General features: G+C 40.1%; 2 protein-coding genes across 2 annotated transcripts; both read left to right on the plus strand.

The window, feature by feature from the left end:
• The first annotated feature begins 72 nt into the window (after positions 1-72).
• Positions 73-15,732, plus strand: LOC137273114 (STING ER exit protein-like). The gene is made up of 7 exons (XM_067805572.1): positions 73-312; positions 1,032-1,146; positions 1,468-1,509; positions 11,830-11,959; positions 12,054-12,143; positions 12,571-12,663; positions 14,138-15,732. The coding sequence occupies exons 1-7, from the start codon at positions 96-98 to the stop codon at positions 14,189-14,191; spliced, it is 741 nt and encodes a 246-aa protein (XP_067661673.1). The 5' UTR covers positions 73-95; the 3' UTR covers positions 14,192-15,732.
• A 1,507-nt stretch (positions 15,733-17,239) lies between these two features.
• On the plus strand, positions 17,240-24,445 carry LOC137273115 (zinc finger protein 62 homolog). The gene is made up of 2 exons (XM_067805573.1): positions 17,240-17,337; positions 18,100-24,445. Exon 2 carries the CDS (start codon positions 18,137-18,139, stop codon positions 22,250-22,252), a length of 4,116 nt encoding a protein of 1,371 aa, XP_067661674.1. The 5' UTR covers positions 17,240-17,337; positions 18,100-18,136; the 3' UTR covers positions 22,253-24,445.
• Positions 24,446-24,869: the final 424 nt, after the last annotated feature.

Genomic DNA, 24,869 nt, shown 5'->3' on the forward strand with positions numbered 1-24,869 from the left:
TTGTGTAATAACTCAGCAAAATGAAAGAAACGGCGGTCAATTAAAATTCAGTTGTTTTTCTATGTTGTATGTGGTGTCCGTTTGCACAGGAATCAATGACGTATTTCACAAGGACCTTTCCTGCGAGTGTTTTGGGTCGCTTTCGTCAAACAACTGTTTGGTATAAAGGGTTATTTCGCCTGTATTTCAAGATGCCAAAAGTGGTGTCAAAGAGCGTCGTGTGTACGGACACGAAAGATCAAGAAGAATACCAGGGAGAGAAGCCCCTCTATGTTTATTATTGTATCTGTGGGCAAATGTGCCTCATTTTAGGCAAGTTGACGTTATACTGGTGTTTCCTATTCTCGAGGTACTTAGGGATATCTGTTTTAGAGGCCTTTTAGAAGTTGCTGAGCTGTAGGTGAAGGAAAAAAATTTATGGATGATCAACTTCATTATTTTCACAATGGCGACGGTTCGGTATGCATACTTGAAAACGGTATAAGAATCCCACCGAAACGATAATAAAGAAGTTGATCATCCATAAAATTTGTTCCTTCACCCTTAGGGATATCAGCTGAAAAAATAATACAATCAGTTCTTATCGTAAGAACGCTTGTTGTTTTTAATTGTTTTTAATTTAATTCTAAAGGTAGGCCCTGAATCATAATGTCTCAGATTCTTTCTTTCAGTTGAGAGATAACATGTGCCACTTGATCCATTAGGGTGTGACTGAGATACATATCTTGTAGAACACTGGATGGAATTTTACATACTGGCAATGTTCTTAAGACCTTGATGTGAAAAGATCAGGAACAACTCCTTTTGTGATCAGTCCATAAATGGTGATTAGCAAATGAAAAGGAGAAACAATAAAAGGTGTTCAAGGTTGTTAAATATGTTTGATCAAAACTGACATGCATAACCAGGGCTCAGTCCAACCTAGTAGTCTTCAGTGCTAATGGGCTGTGCATGAAACATTACACAACTGGTAACATGGCCTGTACTTGACTGTTTGACATATGACTTATGTGTGTGTTGTTTTTCTTCAGATTGTCCAATGGACAAATTGCCCCTCAGAAAACGAGACAACTCACGTGTCATCGATGGACAAAAGCATGCACACAAGTTGACCTGTGACCCAGATGACATTATATATCTCCGACGGTAAAACAGACTGTCTCAGACAAAAAATTGACTTTAAGTAGAATAAAATCTTTGGAAATGCAACACACAAAATATAGGAATTCAGCATAATTTTCAGAAGTTCATGGACATTATAGATGCCTGTGTTACTGTTTGTCTGGTAAAACTGGTAAACAAGTACCAAGTACCAAGTACTTTGAAGAAGATGTTTTCCATGAAATGTATGCTTTAATTGCTTCCTGTTTACACTAATATCTTGCTTTTGATGGTGCTAATATTCTGATTGTTTTGGGGACTGTAATATTCAATAAACTATGTTTGCTGTTTCATGGTTCTTTACAGGCCTGAAGGTATTGAGAAGCAGTACAGGCAGAAATGCAAGAGGTGAGACTCAATGGTTTGCCATGATTCCTGATATGAGGCAGCCAATCATTTTCTTGCACACCTATGACAAAGTCAAGCTAGCTATATTTTTTACATTGTCATCATTTCTTTGAACTTAATTTGAATGATTAAAGTATGATGTCTCTAAACTATGTCCACAGATTTCTAATCTTTAAATATTGCTGCCATGGTGCCAGTTTTGAGATGTATTTTTATCCTTACTTTGTCATTTAGGAGTTATCAAATTTAATACATAGCAAGAAAATATATTCCAGTTTAACGTTTCACCTCCATATTTATGAATGTTTTTCCAGTATTGTTGCATTTTAATATTTCTGACTGCAAGGCCTATCAAGCTGAAACTTGGCATCAGTTATCTCAGCAATTGTGTTCAAAAGCATGTCCACAGAATGCTGATCAGATTTTAGACATGATTCTCATATTTCAAAACCCATTCAGGTCTGTTGTTAATCAAGTCATACTTTCAAAGAGTATTGAAATTTTACAGCAATGAAATCTGTAGTGAGACTGACTCTATGTTGCATTTGTTGTGTATTGTGATTGTGGATGTGATTGTGGTATTCCACACAATGGGCCTATCTTTTCTTGGCATCATGAATTAAAATATGTGGGAAGTGGACGTACAATCACTCCCACCCACAGGAAGCCTCCCTGTTTCCTACCTCATTGGTCACATGACCAGCAGTGTTTGTCACTCTCTCCTTTATCGCCCAGCGTGACGGTTTGAGTCAACTTGAGTCCCTTTCAACTTGAGTTGATATCCTTTCATGTTTCGGTCCTTTACAAAAAATATAGCCGTGTATGGCTTTGGTCTGTTTTAATTATCATTATGATATGAAGTTATGGATACATTTGTGTATTTTTTATGTTGTTGAGCATGTCAGGTATTTCATCATGTGAAATCATGCTCCTGGTGTAGGTGATGGCTATCTGCATCTCTTCCGTATTATTATGTTCTATTTGCACTGTTATTTGTTTTTGAAGTGTTCACTGTGAACTTGCTAAGAATTTTGTTTGTATTTCTTTACTTTTCAAATATGTGCTGATAAATTTTTCCTTATCCTGACTCATGCTTTACTGCTTATCTCTTCCCTGGCGAAGGTAGTGGAATACCTGAAATCCCTTGAAGTTCCCTTCTAAAAAGAAGCGGACGTAAAATACAGTCACCCATGAGTAGACTCTCTTTTCCCGCGTAAACAGTCAGCTGACTGACCATGCGTATCACACTCTCCCTATCACCTGATGAAGGCACCTGGGGTCCCGTATACGGCGATAAGTTCTTCAATTATTTTGGTCCTTTTAATAAATTTATGTTGTATGCGGTATTTGGCTTAGTATATGCATCATATTTTATCAATTTTGTCGTCTCAGTTGATGAAATCATGTATACAGTGTAGATTACAGCTACAGCAGTTGACCCACATGTAAGCCCACATGTTCTTCTGATATTTGTTGTAAATTTTGCAGAAATTATCTGATTCAGAATTTACTTTACATATTCGGTCTGTTCACAGACGTGTGAAGGACAGGCAACGTCGGCTTGCTTTAGCCATGTCTATAGTGGGTGAATTAAATTTGAGTAACCATTTATCTTTTTCTGCTGAGATTCATTCCAGTGACATGTTTGGCATTTCTCCAGGGTTATGTCTGAGGTCCAAAGAGTCGTCCCCTAAACCACAGAAGAGAACTTCTTCAGAGACAGGGCCGTCACAGTCTAAGAAGTCTAGATCATCGAAGACAAAGTCCTCTTCCTCCAAGTCATCGCAGAATCAACTTTCTTCGATGAAGAAGTCGTTTGGGGAAGAGATCATCCCTCTAGAAGAACGAGACATCTTCGATGAGCCACCATTGATTCTATGCAGTGAGCAAGATATCAACCAACGTAGTCAACGTGCTTCGTCATCTAGACCCGGACGACATGATCAACGCCTCGTGAGGATGGTCAGACAAAGCAGACTTCGTCAGCAACGTCGGTCAGCACATGAGTGCACTCGCGGGTCTAATCATCAACATATCTTCTTCAGTCTCCTCCAACGAAGTTAACACTTACAAGATGAAGAATGACGACATCAATAGTCTAATGTTCCTGCCGATAGCTTCCATATCTATGATTCCTGAGATTCTACGGTGTTGAAGTAAGCAACCAAGTTTCAACAACAACATGTGCTGCTGTTCAATGTTCATCACATGGAGCCCTTCATCAGAGCACCATGTGTGGACGAAGCATACAAAGTCATCACTACAGCCAGCAACAGATCCTACAAGGTAGACAACAAGAGGCTTGCTCAACTTGACACCACTATGAGATGCAGCTTCTTCAGACTAGCTCGATCTAGAGCCATCAACGAGACTCATCACAAAGTTCAGCAAACCTGCCAAGGAGGAAGAGAGAATGATCCTGTCAGCACTTGTCACACAGAAGAAGGATCAGCATTTTATGTCTGAACACCTAGCCTCTACTACTGTGGGTCTGAATCTACTGCGTCAACAAGGTCTCTTGTCTGCCACATCATGAAGTGAGAATTTCACGAAGCCATTATATCAAGCCCCATGGTCAGCACCTACCGTTTTTGATGGGAAGATTGAAGAGGTAGCAAGGATGGTCGCCCAAGACTCCAGAGAAGTCATGATGATTAAATCCATCGACACCTTGACATCAGTGCTCAAGCAGACTAGTCAGTGCTACACTAACAAGTCCAAGTTCTCCAGGGTACAAAGAGTGAGGGATAAGAAGTTAACGCTCGAGGAGAGAAGTCATCTTCTTTCGTCGCCCCTATGGAGGAATCAAGCACCCTCAGACGTCCGGCTGTTCATCTAGGGATGGAAGAGGAGGTAAACATTGAAGTTCAGGTTTGGAATGACTGGAGTCTTCCACCCCTAGCCGTTCCCATACAACCGCCCCAAGGGGATGGACGTCTTCAATTCTACTGGAAGAATTGGGGAACTCTCATCGATGATTACGTCATGAATATTCTCCGAGACGGATACAAGATTCCGTTCGAAAATACTACGAGGCTCACAAAACTACCAGCTCCCATCATCTATGCGGAGAATCAACTAGACAAATTGACCAATGCCATATCAATGCTGTTGCAGAAGGGAGCAGTAGAAGTAATACAGCCACAGTCTTCCGCCCAGCTTTTTCTCCCCAATCTTCTTAGTACTGAAGAAGAATTCCAGAGAGAAATTCCAGCTCGTATACAACATGAAGGAATTCAACAAGAAGTTTCTACGGAAACCAGAGTGCTTTAGGATGATACATTTTCCTCAACTAAGACTCCTCATCCGTCCAGCAGATTATCTCTCCACCATCGATCTGCAAGATACGTACCTACACATCCCAATACACCAAGAATCCAGGAAAAAGCTGTGCTTCCTTTTCAGCGATCAGCACTACTAGTGGATGGTCATACTGTTTGAAATATCTTTGGCCCTGTGGCTGTTTACTCGGGTAACCAAGCCCATCGTCAACTATCTACACCTGAGGGGGCTACGCAGCGCATCAGGCTACTAACACAACTGGGATGGTTAGTAAATCATCGGAAGTCGTTTCATCACAACATTGAACCAAATTGTCGTCCCAGAGGACCGTTGGTTCAAGATCCATGACATGATAAAGCAAGCACTACTCTCTCTGTGACACTTCGACAATGGCATTGTCTACTAGGTCTCCTCATGTCACCGCAAGACATGACCAGAAGAGGAAGACTACAGCTGCGTCCGTTACAACGCTTCTTGAATCTTCATCTCAACAACAGAGATCAGATTCCACTCCCAGACTTTCTACTTTGGTGGATATGTTAGAGCTGATATTGAACAACCATCTCTATGTAGACACATCTCTTCTTCAAGACTTTGGTTTCCAACACTTAAAGAAGAGTTAGGACAACCAGCACTACAACTACCAGATTGGAAGAATCTTCTCGTCCATCCCCTCACAAAACTGGCGCACGACAAACCATCTGCGTTCTGAATTCACGTATGGACCGTTTCAAGGCCTGTGTAAAACACAGGCTACTCAGCGAGAGCAGTTACTTTAGCCTTATGGAAATCCACTCGCACCCTATATGATGACAAGTGGAAACGATTTGAGACATACTCCAGGAAGGATTCACGGCGATAAAGGCGACACATTCAGCAGATTATCTGTGCCATCTACAACATTCCAGAGGTCTGAAAGGCTCTACATTATCTACGTACTTGGCCACCCTCAGCTCAGTCATCACCATGAAGACAGGGATCAAGCTTACTTAAGTACCCGAGCTACTCGCCTTACTACACTCCTTCAAGCTGGAAGATCAACAATGTAGATTTAGAGCTCCAGCATGGCATCTAAACATTGTACTGCAACATCTCACAAGTGATGCGTACGAGCCACTCAACCGGACCTCATTTGAACTGCTGACTCAGAAGATTGCCTGGGCTACAGCTGCACGAATGTCAGAAATTCATGCTCTAGTCTTCAACTGGTTTGATGCAAGTCATCAAGAGACAGGTCATACGGGTCTACAATGGGATTTTATTGCGAAAAATCAACTGCCAGGTCAACCGGATAGACAATTCCACATACCGACATTATCTTCAATCCTTGGACCTCACGATACTTAAGACCTGTCATTAGGTCCAGTCAGAGCACTGAAAATATATTTCGCACGCAACAAGTCTAGAAGAAGAACGTTTCAAGTGCCTGTTTATCCCTATATCTACTGACACACCTACGGAAGTTTCCCGCCACACTATCTCTGTGTGAATCAGAGCTGTTATATTGAGAGCCTACAAAGCAGCAGGAATGGAACGTCTGTGAGCCTCCAACCCACATGAAGTCCGAGCCCTAGCCTCTACACCAGCACTACATGGAAATTGCTCCCTATCAGCTATAATGGAGGGCTGCTTTTGGAAGTCAAACACAGTCTTTGCCAACCATTATCTACGAGACATAGCCACGGAGGACGTCACTGGCATTCATCAGTTTGGGCCTCTCGTCATTGCGCAGCAAATGACAGTTCCCCTAAAAGCGCTGAGTTCACTCAACTATTTTATCACGTGAGTTGTGGGAGCCAGACGCTCTGAGGAGTATAATGGTGCAAAGTCCATGCACATGTCTTGAGCAGACTAGCATAAGTGATTATGACCCTGTACTCGTAATGAAGATACTTGCACATGAAGAAAGGTTGCAACTAGTCTTGATTAGAATATCTTGACATTTAGTTGCATCAGAAACTAGCAGAATGCTAGTTACTCTAGTTATCATCATGTCCCAGTCAACGAAGCCTTCTACAGAAGACAAGTTCCACTGGATGTGATCCTGAAGAATCTACAATGAATATTAGAGGAACAGGACTGGTTCATTGCTGTTACAAGTTTCCAAGTGGGGTGTGGGTGGGTGGGGTCTGGGAATTTGGATGTAACATGAACAGACAGACAGCAGAATCCAGCGTGTCCTGCCTCACCACCGTTTCCATCGGATTCTGTAAGCAATTAAGCATGAGTCATGATAAGGAAAAATATGTAATTTAATGAATAAAATTGATATTTTATACTTATCTCTGAATTCCTATATTCTTGTGTCAGGCGTTTATTAAGGAGAGAGTGGTTATCATGGCCGATCAGCTGATTGTGGCTACTTGTGGATGAGTGTATTTTTATGTCCGCTTCTTTTATAAGGCAACTTCAAGGGTTTACAGGTGTTCCAATACCTTCACCAGGAAGAGGAAATAAGCAATACGCATGAGTCAGGATAAGTGTAAAATATCAAATTTATTCAGAAAATTACATTTTCATACTTATCCTGACTCATGATGTCATACCCTCCCTACCAGCCCACTCAGACACATTGGATTTTCTGCAATTGTTGTATTGAGCTTATGGAATTACAGAGAGAATGACAAACAAGGCTGGTCATGTGACCGATGTGGCAGGAAACAGGGAGGCTTCCAGTGGGTGGGAGTGATTGTACATTCGCTTCAAAAGAAGGGAAACTTCAAGGGATTTCAAGTGTTCCACTATCTTCACATAGAGGGAAGAGGTAAGCATAATAAGCATGAGTCAAGATAAGTCAAGGGAGGTAATAAAATGATCGGTCAGAGCCGTAGATGAATCCAGGTTATTAGTGGAGATTATTGTGGATGTATACCATGGAGATTATTGTAATGTATACCGTGGAGATTATTGTGGGTGTATACCGTGGAGATTGTTGTAATGTGTACCATGGAGATTTATTGTAATGTATACCATGGAGATTATTGTGGATGTATACCATGGAGATTATTGTGGATGTATACCGTGGAGATTATTGTAATGTATACCGTGGAGATTATTGTGGGTGTATACCGTGGAGATTGTTGTAATGTGTACCATGGAGATTTATTGTAATGTATACCATGGAGATTATTGTGGATGTATACCGTGGAGGTTGTTGTGGATGTATACCGTGGAGATTATTGTAATGTATACCATGGAGATTATTGTAGATTTATACCGTGGAGATTATTGTAATGTATACCATGGAGATTATTGTGGATGTATACCATGGAGATTATTGTGGATGTATACCGTGGAGATTATTGTAATGTATACCGTGGAGATTATTGTAGATTTATACCGGGGAGATTATTGTGGATGTATACCGGGGAGATTATTGTAGATTTATACCGTGGAGATTATTGTAATGTATACCATGGAGATTATTGTGGATGTATACCGTGGAGGTTATTGTGGATGTATACCGTGCAGATTATTGTAATGTATACCATGGAGATTATTGTAGATTTATACCATGGAGATTATTGTAATGTATACCATGGAGATTATTGTGGATGTATACCATGGAGATTATTGTGGATGTATACCGTGGAGATTATTGTAATGTATACCGTGGAGATTATTGTGGGTGTATACCGTGGAGATTGTTGTAATGTGTACCATGGAGATTTATTGTAATGTATACCATGGAGATTATTGTGGATGTATACCGTGGAGGTTGTTGTGGATGTATACCGTGGAGATTATTGTAATGTATACCATGGAGATTATTGTAGATTTATACCGTGGAGATTATTGTAATGTATACCATGGAGATTATTGTGGATGTATACCATGGAGATTATTGTGGATGTATACCGTGGAGATTCTTGTAATGTATACCGTGGAGATTATTGTAGATTTATACCGGGGAGATTATTGTGGATGTATACCGGGGAGATTATTGTAGATTTATACCGTGGAGATTATTGTAATGTATACCATGGAGATTATTGTGGATGTATACCGTGGAGGTTATTGTGGATGTATACCGTGGAGATTATTGTAATGTATACCATGGAGATTATTGTAGATTTATACCATGGAGATTATTGTAATGTATACCATGGAGATTATTGTGGATGTATACCATGGAGATTATTGTGGATGTATACCGTGGAAGTTATTGTGGATGTATACCGTGGAGATTATTGTAATGTATACCATGGAGATTATTGTAGATTTATACCATGGAGATTATTGTAATGTATACCATGGAGATTATTGTGGATGTATACAGTGGAGATTATTGTGGATGTATATCGTGGAGATTATTGTGGATGTATACTGTGGAGATTATTGTAATGTATACAGTGGAGATTATTGTGGATGTATATCGTGGAGATTATTGTAATGTATACAGTGGAGATTATTGTGAATGTATATCGTGGAGATTATTGTAATGTATACAGTGGAGATTATTGTGGATGTATATCGGGGAGATTATTGTGGATGTATACTGTGAAGATTATTGTAATGTATACAGTGGAGATTATTGTGGATGTATATCGTGGAGATTATTGTAATGTATACAGTGGAGATTATTGTGGATGTATACCGTGGAGATTATTGTAATGTATACAGTGGAGATTATTGTGGATGTATACCATGGAGATTATTGTGGATGTATACCTTGGAGATTATTGTAATGTATACCGTGGAGATTATTGTAATGTATACCTTGGAGATTATTGTGGATGTATACCATGGAGATTATTGTAATGTATATCGTGGAGATTATTGTGGATGAATACCATGGAGATTATTGTAATGTATACAGTGGAGATTATTGTGGATGTATATCGTGGAGATTATTGTGGATGTATACCATGGAGATTATTGTAATGTATACAGTGGAGATTTTTGTAGATTTATACCGTGGAGATTATTGTGGATGTATACCATGGAGATTTTTGTAGATTTATACCGTGGAGATTATTGTAATGTATACTGTGGAGATTATTGTGGATGTATACCTTGGAGATTATTGTGGATGTATACCGTGGAGATTATTGTAGATTTATACCGTGGAGATTATTGTAATGTATACTGTGGAGATTATTGTGGATGTATACCTTGGATATTATTGTGGATGTATGCCGTGGAGATTATTGTAATGTATACCATGGAGATTATTGTGGATGTATATCGTGGAGATTCTTGTGGATGTATACCGTGGAGATTATTGTAATGTATACCATGGAGATTATTGTAATGTATACAGTGGAGATTATTGTGGATGTATTCCTTGGAGATTATTGTGGATGTATACCATGGAGATTATTGTAATGTATATCGTGGAGATTATTGTAATGTATACCATGGAGATTATTGTAATGTATACAGTGGAGATTATTGTGGACGTATATTGTGAAGATTATTGTGGATGTGTACCATGGAGATTATTGTAATGTATATCGTGGAGATTCTTGTGGATGTATACCGTGGAGATTATTGTAGATTTATACCATGGAGATTATTGTGGATGTATATCATGGAGTTTATTGTAATGTATACCATGGAGATTGTTGTGGATGTATACAGTGGAGATTATTGTGGACGTATATTGTGAAGATTATTGTGGATGTGTACCATGGAGATTATTGTAATGTATATCGTGGAGATTCTTGTGGATGTATACCGTGGAGATTATTGTAATGTGTACCATGGAGATTTATTGTAATGTATATCGTGGAGATTCTTGTGGATGTATACCGTGGAGATTATTGTAGATTTATACCGTGGAGATTATTGTGGATGTATACCTTGGAGATTATTGTGGATGTATACCATGGAGATTATTGTAATGTATACAGTGGAGATTATTGTGGATGTATTCCTTGGAGATTATTGTGGATGTATACCATGGAGATTATTGTAATGTATATCGTGGAGATTATTGTAATGTATACCATGGAGATTATTGTAATGTATACAGTGGAGATTATTGTGGACGTATATTGTGAAGATTATTGTGGATGTGTACCATGGAGATTATTGTAATGTATATCGTGGAGATTCTTGTGGATGTATACCGTGGAGATTATTGTAGATTTATACCGTGGAGATTATTGTGGATGTATATCATGGAGTTTATTGTAATGTATACCATGGAGATTGTTGTGGATGTATACAGTGGAGATTATTGTGGACGTATATTGTGAAGATTCTTGTGGATGTATACCGTGGAGATTATTGTAATGTGTACCATGGAGATTTATTGTAATGTATATCGTGGAGATTCTTGTGGATGTATACCGTGGAGATTATTGTAGATTTATACCGTGGAGATTATTGTGGATGTATACCTTGGAGATTATTGTAATGTATACCTTGGAGATTACTTGTGGATGTATACCGTGGAGATTATTGTGGATGTATACTGTGGAGATTATTGTAATGTATACCTTGGAGATTACTTGTGGATGTATACCATAGAGATTGTTCTGGATGTATACCGTGGAGATTATTGTAATGTATACCGTGGAGATTATTGTGGATGTATATCGTGGAGATTATTGTGGATGTATACCGTGGAGATTGTTGTGGATGTATACCATGGAAATGATTGTAATGTATACCATGGAGATTATTGTAATGTTTACTGTGGAGATTATTGTGGATGTATACCATGGAGATTATTGTAATGTATACCGTGGAGATTATTGTGGATGTATACCGTGGAGTTTATTGTGGATGTATACCATGGAGATTTTTGTGGATGTATACCATGGAGATTATTATAATGTATACCGTGGAGTTTATTGTGGATGTATACCATGGAGATTATTGTGGATGTATACCATGGAGATTATTGTAATGTATACCGTGGAGATTTATTGTAATGTATACCGTGGAGTTTATTGTGGATGTATTCCACAAAGCAATCCAATTATGGGTGTCAACGTAGCGTTAGTGGCACCTTAGACTGGTGGGGGTATGTGATTCTGCTCTGTCGTTATGTCCCAGACTCATGTTTTCTTCACTGTCTTGATCAAGGTGTGGTCTGTGGCTGTATTATCATCACCAAGGCAACAGCAACGTTATGTTTGTCATCGACGGTGCTCTAAAACGTGAGACAGATGGGATTAAGACTGACGTCTACAGTCAGTTGGCAGCTCCCAAGAAGGTAGGAAACATGTCTCATGTCCTGTTAAGTAACATTGCCTGTTTTGGGCATCTTGTTTCTCTTTACCTGCAACTATGTGTGTTTCTGCTTTCAGGTAACACTAACAAAGCACACAAAGAACATGGGCAAGTTTAGTTCTGTCACTGTGTCAACTGTAGACGAGGAGGAAGAGGAGATTGAGGCGGTGAGTCAATTATGTGGACATCACCTGTTAATGACCTCAGTACTGTACGCAGTTGATCATTTTCATAAACATGGATAACATCACAGATATGAGTGAACTCCCTCATCCTGTCTAGTACTGTCTATTGGCTGTGTAATGCAATATCTTAAAACTTTAATTCAGAAATGGTGCCTCCCTTCAAAATTGTGACTTTGATGAGTAATGTTTTCTTTTGCATTGCAAAAACAAGTTCTGCATGGACAGGTAATGCCGCTTACAATCCAAACTTTCCCATTATGGTGCAATACATGTCTCAATGTATTGCTTTATAGGTATTTTGCCAATACATACATACACATGCTCTATTTCATGCAACAGAAGTCCAAACAGTTTCTGTTTGCATAAATATTTCCGTAAGAGTTTGTTGAATGTGGATTTTGTCTTCCAGAAAGAAATAGCCGATTCATATGCAGCCAATGCCAAAGTCATTGAGAAGCAATTGCTGAGGAAGGGGATGAGTAAGCGAAAACTCCTAGAACAGGTGAGCGAAGTAGTTGCAGTAGTTACACCCAGTAGTTACCCTTTCTGATTTACAGACTTCCTGTCAGTATGACGTGGTCATATCTCCTGTGGCTATGGTGGTTGAGATTAGGTCCCCACCTACTAACTGTGGTAAAACACTCCATGGTTTAGTTGATTGTGTGTGTGTTTGTACCTAGACATTTTGGATAGCTGCTCACAATATGTATTTCTGTCAATCTGTATCCATCCTTGATATCTCCAGGGTATACATTCCCAAAAATTTTATTAGCTCCCTTTGCTGGCTCCACAATCCCACAATAGCCTACCTTTCAGACAACCTTTTAATGGTTTGTTTTGCCAAGTTTAATAGGTTACATAATTTGAAATGCGAAAGCGAGTTGTGATTGGTGCGCTCAACTTCCCAGCGTAGACACCTGAGGTGTGTTCAGAATCGCGAGTGCCCGCGAATGCCTGCGAGTGCTCGATCCTGAACACCTGTGCCCACAGCTGACATCACAAAGATGGTGACCATGTTTAATAGAAAAAAAGCCATTCAAATCATTGTCATTAGTTAGCATTCACCTGACGAATGGGCAAGGAATAGCCAAGAAACGTGTAAAGCATAAAGAAGAATTAGATATCCATAACATTTTCTCTTATACATGTTTAATGTCATTCGTCACCACTCGGCCCTTTCCATAACCTCAAACAAGAAGACGAAAAGCTATTCGTCCTTTCCCGGAATAACACGAGTTGGTCACAAATGGTTTGATGTAAGCAAATGCTCGCATCCGTTCAGGACCCATGCGAGCGTTCGCCGGAGGCAATCGCGCGGATGCTTGCTGTTCTGAACATGCCTCAGATTGAATGAAAAGCCAGCCAAGGGAGGTAATAAATTTAACGGGCTGAGCCGTAGATGCATCCAGGGTATAGTAGAGACTTGTCGGAACATGTGCCCTGGAGATATCGAGGATGATATGTATCGGTAAGGGTCTGTAAGTCTTCCGAGGCAGTACTTCCATTTCTAAGCTGGTTGCCTTTGTGCCCAGTTTACACCCAGTGCTTGATTGCCGGTGGCAAGTATATATTCAAGAACCAGTTCCAGATCAAAATCATGTGACCTCCAAATATAACTTTATTAGACAGGACCAGCTTTTAACAGTCATAACGAATTGGTATTTTGGGCGTGGTTGGATCAGTTATTTCTGAAAGGATCGTTGGTTCCTTACTGTCTATGACACTATGAGACCATTTGAAAGGATTTGAAAGGATGTTTTGTAGCCAGAAGCACTAAGGTCTTTCAAACTGCCATGACCTACTTACAGGCACTATAGCTGGAAAATTGTTTTGTGCAGCATTATACATGTATTCTTGAGTCAGCACAACCTTATCCAATATATATCGTACAGTCATGAAGTATCAAATGTATGTCATTCAATTTTATTGTACAGCATTTAATGTATTTTATGTGAGTAACATACTATATGTTATAGGCTGAGGAAGAGGCAAAGAAGATGAGACCTAAAGGAACGCTGATTGACAAATGAGGAGTGACGTGCGTGACTGTTCATCACTTCACACACTGTGAGGGTTGGCTAGTGTATGTCCTCATACAGTATACAGGTGCCACAGTTGTTATACCTGAGACTTTGTACAACAGTTAGCCTTGCTCAAGAAAAAAGGCTTAATCAAAAAATGTGCAAGAGAAGCTTTGTCTTTAGAACTGGACAAAAACTTTCTGAAACCTCAGGGTTATGCAAGCAAATGTCTGTCACAGGGGTTCTACATAGTGTTGTCCCGAAGGGGCTGAACAGGTATGCCTGTGACTGGAGGTTCAAGACAGAGGCTGTAATTACTGTGTGTAAGACAGACCTGCCCCTCAAGGAATGATTTTGACCTGAAATGGTGGAGTGTGTAAATCTTACATATGTGGACATATGGGTGATGTGTGATGCAGTGCATGAGTGATGTGATGTAGTGCATGGATGATTGGTGATGCAGTGCATGAGTGATGGGAGATGCAGTGCATGAGTGATGTGTGATGCAGTGTATGGGTGATGGGTGATGCAATGTATGGGTGATGAAGTGTATGGAGCGAGATGTATATTGTCTGATATAGCTAAGGGAAATAATGCATCCATGGAGATTGTAAATGTGTTTTAAAAAAAAGTCATAATGTATATACTGTCTTGATGTTTTATTACCAAGTGTCCCATCAGGTTAGCAAAATGTGGGCTGTCCATTTCATCAGAGTTGCCGACCTAAGAAAGTGAAATCCCAAATATGACATATGTTGCATTAGTTATGACAGGATCAGAGAATCTTAGGTTTAGTCCACAATTATGATCAACAGTTCATTTTAGCCCTGTCCATCCATGTTGTTTCACCACAGAAAAGTAACCATTAATTTATGATTAAATACCTGCAACTGTTGTCACTACCATTCCACAGTCAGACAGCTGAAACATTGCTCACAATAGCACAAAATTACTTCCACACTAACTTGGACAAATTGTATACACCTTGTTTCCACATCAGAACATCTGACAAATTGTTCTGTCTCCTATGTATTCATGCATGTGTTAATTTCCTGTCTGTGACAAAGTATCTGACGTTCCAGATGTCCTGATCTGTAACAGCTGCAAGACCAGTGTTTGCCTTGAAAGCCAGCATATTTGACTTACAAATTATCTCGAATGCTCAGTGAATTCAAAAGCTTGCATCTTTGTTGAAGCAATGCTACAGGGCCCCAAATTCAGATAATCTCAGCTTGTAATTTGCTTTTGTATGAACCTACTTAGTTTACTTTTAGCCAGTTAACTGCTCAGTACTGATTTAATACCTCACCTGCTCTAACTTGTTTTGAACAATCACAGTTGATGTCTTGATGAAAATTTCACACTGATGTTGACTCCCAAAACCTTGTCCATGGCTCCCTCTCGTGACACCAGGGAGTCATGATGACTACTAAATTGTCATGTCAAGCTTTATATGAATATATGAACTGAAGAGTGAGGCTGCTCACAATGAACATAGTTGTCATCTCATTACTGTGTAAACATTAAAAGAAATAAAGTTTAAGATGTCACTATGTTGGTTCTGCCTGTTAAGGAGGATCAGTTGTACAAGACACTTGTGCAGAGGTGTCTTACTTGCTCTTCACAGAATCCATTGATCTAGAGTTTGAAGCCCGCATTTGCTCCAATTATGAACCTTGGAAGACAATGTTTTTTGTTGTTGTTTTTTTAACTTTATTTCTTTTTCTTTTTTGTATAGGTACAGTTATAACATTCATACACAATACAGTTCACATACATAGCCCAATGAAAACAAACATGATAAGCGAGAATGGATAGGCTATGTAAATAGGTTGTTGCATATGACCAGAAAGTTGTGAAGTTGTATTTGCATACAGAGGAAGCATTGCATTTATGGAGATGCAGCTGTGGTGCTCCGACAGCTAACGGACCAACATGCACCTGTCAAAACCTGTACCATCACAACCCATAATGATAGCATCTGTGCTGCAAAGTGACAGAGGCGGAAGGTGGAACGTCAGTACAGAAGAACTAAACTGATCATCCACAGAGAGATCCACATTGAACAATGCAATGCATTAGCATCACTGATTGAGACTGAAAAACAAAACTTCTATAAAGATGCCATTAAATCAACTGCTGGACAGAAGGAAGTGTTCAGAATTGCCAACAGATTGTTGTTTAAACACATCTATTGTTGAACTGGCTAATTCTTTTTCGGGCTTCCTCACTGACAAGATCAACATCATACGTCAATCTTTCAAAGATCACCACGATGATGTGCAAATGCCTGTAACCAACCATGAACTTCGGATCTGTGACAGAAGATGAAGTGTCCAAACTTGTCTCCAAATGTCAAGCAAAATCATGTTTGCTTGACCCATTACCAACGTGGCTCTTGAAACAAACCAGTGACAATACTGCCACAATAGGAAACCTGCGAAAATAGGAGACGGCCCTGTAACTGCTTCCTGAACAAACCAACCTTTTGATGGATCTGTTCATGGAAAGCTGCTCCTGGTGCAAGATCCATGGAGAAGTCACGACCATCTAAAAAATATGGATGTTCCATACTAATATAAAACCGCACTAAATAATTTCAGCTTATATTTACACTTCACGTACATGCATACTTCCAAGTTTTTATACAAAACCTATCTTGGTTTATGTAGTATCAGGGATAATCTACAACTCTCTATATAGTCTCCCCATGTAGTATAAGGTCTGATTAGTTTTATGCAAGGTTTAACACTTTGGTCACAAATTCATTGATGTAGCAATCAGAAAATACCACCGAAGCCACAGGTGAGGAATACGAATCGAGATATGTTGCAAATCCAACGTTGATGTGACAAGGATTTTATGGAAGCTTTCGGAGTTTCGAAAAACATTCTATCATTTCACTTTTCGGTAAGCTTTTAAACTTTTCATTTTAATGAACTTCGCGAACATATAAACCATGTTTCTTTTAACGCGGCCTTCCCTGAGATATTGTAAAATGCAACGAGTTAGAGCAATACAGCTATAGATCCTCGACACCGGAAATACCGAGTTATCGGCCCTGATTCAACGAAAATGGAGGACGCGCCTGAATTATTTTGTTGTGGAAGGCAGAAAATAAGATGCTAAGCAACACTTGTTGAGTAAAGATACAGGTAAAATTATAAATAGACACTCACTGTCGATATTTGTAAGGTGAAAAACGCAAGTGTGAATTCGTGTACCTAACTGCTCACAAATACTGTATTCACTGACAAATATTTTCTACAAGCGACACTTCACTCGAACCGTGTTCGAAAATGTATTGCAAGTGTTGCAATGCACGTACATGTATAAACACAGTTAATGCAACAGTTTAAATTTCAGGTGTGTGCGAAACTGTCGATTCAAAAAGATTTTCCCATTCACACAAAGCAATCGAGCAATACATGATAATATCAACATGATCTTGACCTGGAAGGGACGTTTGTTATAGATATTATGGGCCGATAATATTTGATATCAGCAAACTTATTTCTGTCAATAGACAAGTGCCACCCTCATAATGAACTCCTCAGCTGCACCCTGCATGGGCTGTAAGGCTTTTACAGGATTTCTTGTAGAATTTAGAAGGTTATTTACATGTCACCCAAGGGATACTCGCCTAAACTCCCAAACTGTTGGGGCTTCAAGTCAGTTTATCTCCTTAGACAATGACTTTAAGGTCTTTGCTCAGTCATGCAACAGTCAGTGCCACCTTGGAAAGACTTCTGTCTTTTGTTCAGTGGTTCCTAAGACGCCCAACAGTGAAGCACTATAGCCTGCGACCTTGTTGTATCCGCTGAGGCCTATTTTATTGAGAAATCCGATTAACATGACATTTGATCAACACATTTGTGAAAAAAATATATTTGTTGCTTTGTTTTCTTTGATTACAGGTAAAGTGTAAGGGGGAAGAAACGTTACAGTAAAAGTATGAATCCTGAAGGCACTCTTGGGTTAAGAGAAGCAGATCAGGACCTGGGAAGACCCGTGATCATACAGAGAGAGGACATGTCTCAGACTGTGGTGACTGAAGACCAGTGTCCTCAAGATGGAGTCTTACAGCAACACACCACTACTCTAGCAGACAGAACCAGGGAAATGGTCATGGCTGGTGTGTCCAGCTCAAGTATGTCCCAAAGTGTTGTCGTGGATGAGCAAATCCATTATCCCCAGGATGGTGTGTTTCAGAATGAACCTGGAGTGGTTGTAGAAGAGAGATCCCATGAGATGATGGTCCCGAGGGTATCACAGGACATGGTGGTTGACCAGCAGGAAATAGTCATCCAGGACGACTCTCAGCAGGTGGTATTAGTCACTGTGCCGGACACCTCAGGGGGAGACAATGATGGTAATGTGGAGATCATAGTTACCACATGCCCATTATCATCAATAAATGATCAAGTGTCACTCGGTCCTGTTAGTAAAGCAGGTGAACATTATGAACAGATCAACACTGTGTCAACTTCTGATAGAATTCTGCCACAGAGTGTTTGTGACTACAATAAGGCCATCTTTAACCGAGGCAGCCACGGTTCCAGTCATTCTGTGACAAGAGGGACAGAGAGTGGAGATAGACAGGTACAAGGACTGGAAGCAATGTATGGTCGACTTGACAATATGTACAACCAACAGCTATCCAATGCAGTGGTTCCTGCTATAGTAGACAGCACAGATGACCCTGTGTATGACTCAGCAGTGTCTTCAGGTATCATATCCTCAGCATTCCATTCTGCTCTCAATACTGTGTCCACTACTCCAATGATTAGTCTCACTCGCTTCCCAGGGAGCCCAGCCAAACAAACTGAACGGGAAGGAGGGGTGCCGCTGCAGAGTGCCTCCAGTACTGTTGTTGGTGGGCAACAAACAAGTGTAATCTCCAGCACCAGAGTCCAGCAGTCGTTACCAATAACCACCTCCATGACACCACAGGATCAGGCTTTGTACGAAAAACAGGAAACTTTGAAGAGTTTAGAGTTAGTTGATGCCCAATGGAAAACTTCACTCATGGAGAGTCCTTCAAAATCCACTGAAAGTGATACAATATTCCTCACTGAAAATACGCCAGGTGAAGGCGCCGTGTTTGGCTACAAGGTAATTGACATTAATGCAGAACAGACTGACCAGAATATGGAACCTGAAGATCCTCATGCAAGGATGGAGGAGGAAGTAATGAGTGATCTTGGCTCTAAGAAGGATGATGCTGTTGAAGGTGATTCATCTTCCATCAATGATGCTGTGTTTCACAGTAAGAAAAAGAATGTTGAAACTGTTGAGTCTGACACTGTTAGCAAAGTGTCAGAACCGAACGAGGTGAAGGCAAAGACAAGAGTGTGTAGCGTGTGTCACACAAGTTTCACTAATGCAGAGGAGTTTGTGCTGCACATGATGCAGCATTCCTTGTATGACTCGTTCATGTGTGACCATTGTGGCAAGCGCTTTGTTGATAAAGGTTCACTGAGTCGGCATAAGCTGAAACACAGTCGGAATCTCAGACGGGACTTCCACTGCAAGGAGTGTAACAAATCATTTACTACAAACACTTATCTTAAATCCCACATGCGGACACACACTGGAGAGAAGATTCACGCCTGTGATGAGTGTGATGAAAGATTCACTTTCTCCAACATGCTTCGGAGACATAAATTCAAAGTTCATAAGGATTCCATCCGAATGTGTCCCATCTGTAACAAGGAGTTTGTGAATGGCATGTTGCTGGAGAAACACTTAGCGGAACATGAAAAACAACCTCCTGAAATGGGTGATGAACAGGACATGCCATCACTCAAAGAACCAACGAAGCGGAGAAGTAAACGAAAGGTCAGAAAAACTGCGAAAATATCTGCTGCCAAAATGAGAGTGAAAAGTACAATAGCAGGCAATAAACCTCAAACAAGAGGTCAAAAGAAAAAAGAACTGTCTGTAATATCTCCAGTAGTGTCAGATGCTCCAAAACCACAGCAGTATTCTTGTATGATCTGCCAGGAGAAATTCTCCTCAAAAATTCTTTTGAAAAAACATGCAAGGACTCATTTAGGTCAGAGAGTTTTGAGGTGTGATAAGTGTGGGAAGGTGTTTCAAGACTCCATCAAGCTGAAGATGCATAAGTTGTCCCACACCGGGCAGACATTCATGTGTGACTTCTGTGGGAAGAGCTTCAGTTATGCCTCCACTCTCAATATGCACAAGAAGCGACATGCACAGGAGAAGGGCGTTCAATGTAACGTGTGTGGGAAGAGATTTGCTACAGCGGATATTCTTAAAACACACAAGACAACTCATACAACCATGAAGGCATACGTCTGTGATGTTTGCGAAAAAGCATTCACTAGTCAGTACTACTTGAAAGCTCACAAGCGTATTCATACAGGCGAGAAACACTATGGCTGTCTACATTGTGGGGAATCTTTTATGTTCTCAACTGGACTGAGACGCCATGTTATCAAGGAGCATGGTGGAATCACATCAAAGAAGACACCAGAGGCTGAGAAGAAAGAGGACTCCCTATCTCCTGAGGATGATGGTAGTGGAGGCGCAGATGATGACATTGATGATATGCCAGATCTCTCTTCTCACAATATCCAAGACATGATTATTGGAAAGGATGGAGAAATTTTGTCAACCTGTAAAATTAAGGTGGAGAAAGGCATGCTTATGGCCTCCACTAAGGACGAACATGGGATGTTGGAATGCGGGTGGTGTGGGAAGAAGTTCCAGTCAACCCCAGCCCTCAACACTCACATGAAGGAGCATGTGGAATTTCCACACACCTGTCACAAGTGCAACAAAACTTTTTCGCGAGAACTGTATCTCCAGAAACACCTCCAGCGGCACAATGATGACAGACCACATCACTGTGAGGAATGTGGGAAGAGTTTCCGCAGCGCCAGCTATCTGGCCCAGCATCAGCAGATCCACACTGGCGAGAAGAGTTACCAGTGTCAGCTCTGTGGGCAGGAGTTCATCTTCGCTAACAGTCTCCGCCGCCATCTGAAAACTCACACAGACCTTGGTCCCAACACACAAGGACTGGTCAGAAAGAAGAAGAAGAAGAAAAGTTACAGACCAGTGAGTGAGATTAGTCAGGAGAATGTGTCTCAGTTGAATTGCACACTGTGTGGCTACACCTTCAAAACTGTGTCTCAGGTGGAGGAGCATCTGAAAACTCACTCTGGCGAGAATCCGATCTTTGAGTGTAATGTGTGTAAAAAAGAGTTCAATAGTCATAGGTCCCTGTGGAGACACAAGCACAGTCATGTGGACAATAAACCAATCACCTGTGAAATCTGTAACAAGTCATTCCGAACCAGCTACTACCTGAAGTCCCATATGAATGCTCACAATGGTGCCAAGCCTTACAAATGTAAGTTCTGTGATTTACATTTTACATATGCTAGCACCAGGCGGCGCCACCAGCGAACACACATTCCAGAGGAATGTATGAACTTCATGTGTAACATTTGTGGAAAGAAGTTTTATGATCAGTGTGATTTTGATCGCCACATGCTGGGACATTCAGGAGAGAAGCCTTTTATGTGTGATGTTTGTGGAAAGACATTTGCCACTAAAGCTCTGCTGAGGAGTCATCTCAACCGCCATAATGGAGAGAAGCAGTACAAGTGCCAGATATGTAACAAGACGTTCCTCTACCATTATCGTCTGAAGCGGCACATCAAGACACACAACGCTGTGAAGGCTTTCAAATGTGACATGTGTGACAAGAGTTTCCTCACCCAAGCATATCTATCGACACATCTTCGTTCTCACACAGGCGAGAAGCCATACAAGTGTGAGTACTGTAATGAGGAATTCAGCTTCTCCAACACCTTCCGTCGACACAAGCGGATCCACACAGGTCAAACTCTCAACTGCTCTGTGTGTGGCAAGATGTGTCTGGAACTGTTCGACCTGAAGAGGCATATGATGTCTCACTCAGACCTTAAGCCGGTTATGTGTGACATCTGTGGCAAGACATTCAGTCACCACAACAGCTGCAAGAGGCACATGAAGAGGATCCACCCAGAGATGGTCCTGCCCTTCAATGTGTAGAAGACATGCTAGTCAGGGTTCGGCAAGCATGTTTATGTGTGCTAGTGTACTGTAGTGTTTGTTTGAGTGTTACCCATCACCGACTCATCTGGAGACTTACATGGTCTGTATAATCACTTCACCTGGGAATTCTTTGTGATGGTCCCAGACTGTAAGTGACATTAGAATGATCTACCAAGGCGACCACTGTACTATCAACGCATGAAATACACATGTGGTGCCATGTGCTTATTATGGATGGGGATTTCCATTTGTAAATCAAGTCAGATAATGGAATGATGGTGTCGACACTTGATTTGTATTTTAACTCATGGTCTTGGGTTAGATATGGTACATGTACTTGCTTGCAGCAGTCAGGTAGATGGAAGGTGGTTTGTAGGAGTATGAGCTCTTATTATGTCACATACAAGAATTTCAGTAACCCGTATCCATAGAAAGTCATACATTCCTTGGTGTATATGCCAACTCTCTAAACAAAGGTAATTATACTGGATAGTTGGCTGTTGCAGTTTTACATTCAGTGTCAATTAGTTGTCACAGAATGTGCTCTCACATTTACATGCTGCCTGCATGGGTTTCCACTTACTGCAGTTGACTTGTGATCCAACTAAAATACCTTTTACCAAATGTAAAAACTCAGCAAGTCATTTGCTGCATAGAACACAGTTGTGTATTAAAGTGTCTGATGGATAACTTTATGTCCTTGTTTGTATCAGGCCAGTTATTCCCTCATGTCATATCAGATGACAATGTAGCAAAACAAACCTTAGGATCTCTCACCTATGCAGTTGAGCCATACACATTTTTTAATGTAATTATTAGTTGCAGACTGTTGATTTTTGGCAAATCTTTGTTCTGTCATGTGTATATGTAATATTCTCACCTAGTGATTGTGTTAGAAGCACAATTAGATCTTGTGTTTGTTATAAATCATTTATAAAGGAGAATATTAACATATCTAGAGAAGTGATATATATGTATCACAGAAATGTGTAACAAAGAAAACTGGAATCATTTGATTATATGATGTTCAGATCAACAATAATTGGTTTTTCAGGATTTAGAAATGCAGTTGTAATATTTTGCTGTAACTTTTTAAATGGATGGTTCATGGTGAGGTGATGCAATGACAACAGCAGGGACAGATGTAGATGAAGACCACATTGTCATGAGACAAACAGCAGTGACATTGCTACATCAGTTGTCACTGTCAGTGTACCTTGAACAGGTAAACCTACTAGACTTGAAGATTATATGTGTACTGGTTTAAATTAAACATTCACCTGATGACCATTGGTTTGGCAGCACCAAGTCCATGCTGATGATTATTAAAGAAAAGTGGTTAACTTTGACGACCTGACTCACACAGGCACTCTCCTACCCAGAGTATTTTATGTTGCCAGCCAGCATAGCACCTCTGCCACAGGCCAGAGAGATGTGACGATTTGTCACGTCTTACACAATCCATTCAATGTAGTGTACATATTTCTTATCTCTAATTTTTGATGAGCCTACACATCTAATTAAACATTGTCAAAATTGTTTAGTTTCCTAAAATGTGTAACACTATTTCGATTTGCGTAGCAATCCTTCTGTTTACATGGTTTGTACTGCTCCAAGTGCTGCCATTGAAGCCAAATAGAGAGCAAATAATGCAGCCGGTTTGAAATATAAATAAGTATTGTCATAAACATTACTACCACAGTTGTAGAGAAATGTTTATGTAACAGTGTAAAACAGTATGAAAAACGCGCAGAATCACTTTTGTTGTGCCAGTGTCTGTTTATTTATGAATATGCGCATTTGTTTACAAACAAGAGGAAAGTCTGATCATGTCATATGCAAATTAGCCTGTGGCAGTGATGTTATTCTAAGTCATCGTTGCACCAGAGTGTGTCACACAGTGTTTCCAACCCACATTGATTTGACTTACAGTGATGTAACAGAAATTGAAGTGTCTAGAGTCATAACAGAGACAGAACATTTAGGTCTGCATAGGTGGGACCCAAAATCCGGGTATCAATGTATACTTAGTTTATTGTTATATCATGTTGAATTTAATTCTGAATTTGAAACATGATTTGTCAACATCTCAGATAGAAATAGAGAGATGTGTTACTGTTTCTGGAAATTATTGTGATCATGTTTGATGATGTATTTATCAAATTGTAAATAAAATCCCCATATTTTGCAGTTACTTTGTTGTCTTCGATACTTGATGTGCCACCTTCGAGAGCACAGGGCACTTTGTGTATTATACAAAACCTTCACATTAATGGGGTTTTGTATCTCTTCGTGCTAGACAAACATGTTGTCCTAGTTTCAGTTGTATTTCTGAAGCTTTACAGCTAAAACGTCTTGCACAAGATGTGTGGATTGTCTGTAATGCCTTCTGGAGATGCGCAAAGTGATAACAATATGAAACTCAGTGTCTTTGTATAAGTTTAACTTGACTGAAGTTTTAAACTTCTTGGGGTCATTTTTTGTAGAAGGTTCTTACACCTTTATCATCACTAGCTTAAATTCATAACAGTTCCTCAAAGTTGCTGAGACATACGTAAGTTCAAACTTATGTCCATGACACTTTATTTCTTGTAACTTTATGAAAGGTAAGAGT

Source organism: Haliotis asinina, chromosome 2 (genome assembly GCF_037392515.1).
Source record: "Haliotis asinina isolate JCU_RB_2024 chromosome 2, JCU_Hal_asi_v2, whole genome shotgun sequence".
In the NCBI taxonomy this organism is placed as follows: domain Eukaryota; kingdom Metazoa; phylum Mollusca; class Gastropoda; order Lepetellida; family Haliotidae; genus Haliotis; species Haliotis asinina.

Excerpts from the sequence above, each read along its gene's own strand:
- LOC137273114 (XM_067805572.1), top strand. The coding sequence starts at position 96 with ATGACGTATTTCACAAGGACCTTTCCTGCGAGTGTTTTGGGTCGCTTT. Across the intron at positions 1,510-11,829 it reads TACAGGCAGAAATGCAAGAG|GTGTGGTCTGTGGCTGTATT; the intron begins GTGAGACTCAAT and ends GTCTTGATCAAG. Across the intron at positions 12,664-14,137 it reads AGCGAAAACTCCTAGAACAG|GCTGAGGAAGAGGCAAAGAA; the intron begins GTGAGCGAAGTA and ends TATATGTTATAG.
- LOC137273115 (XM_067805573.1), top strand. The coding sequence starts at position 18,137 with ATGAATCCTGAAGGCACTCTTGGGTTAAGAGAAGCAGATCAGGACCTG.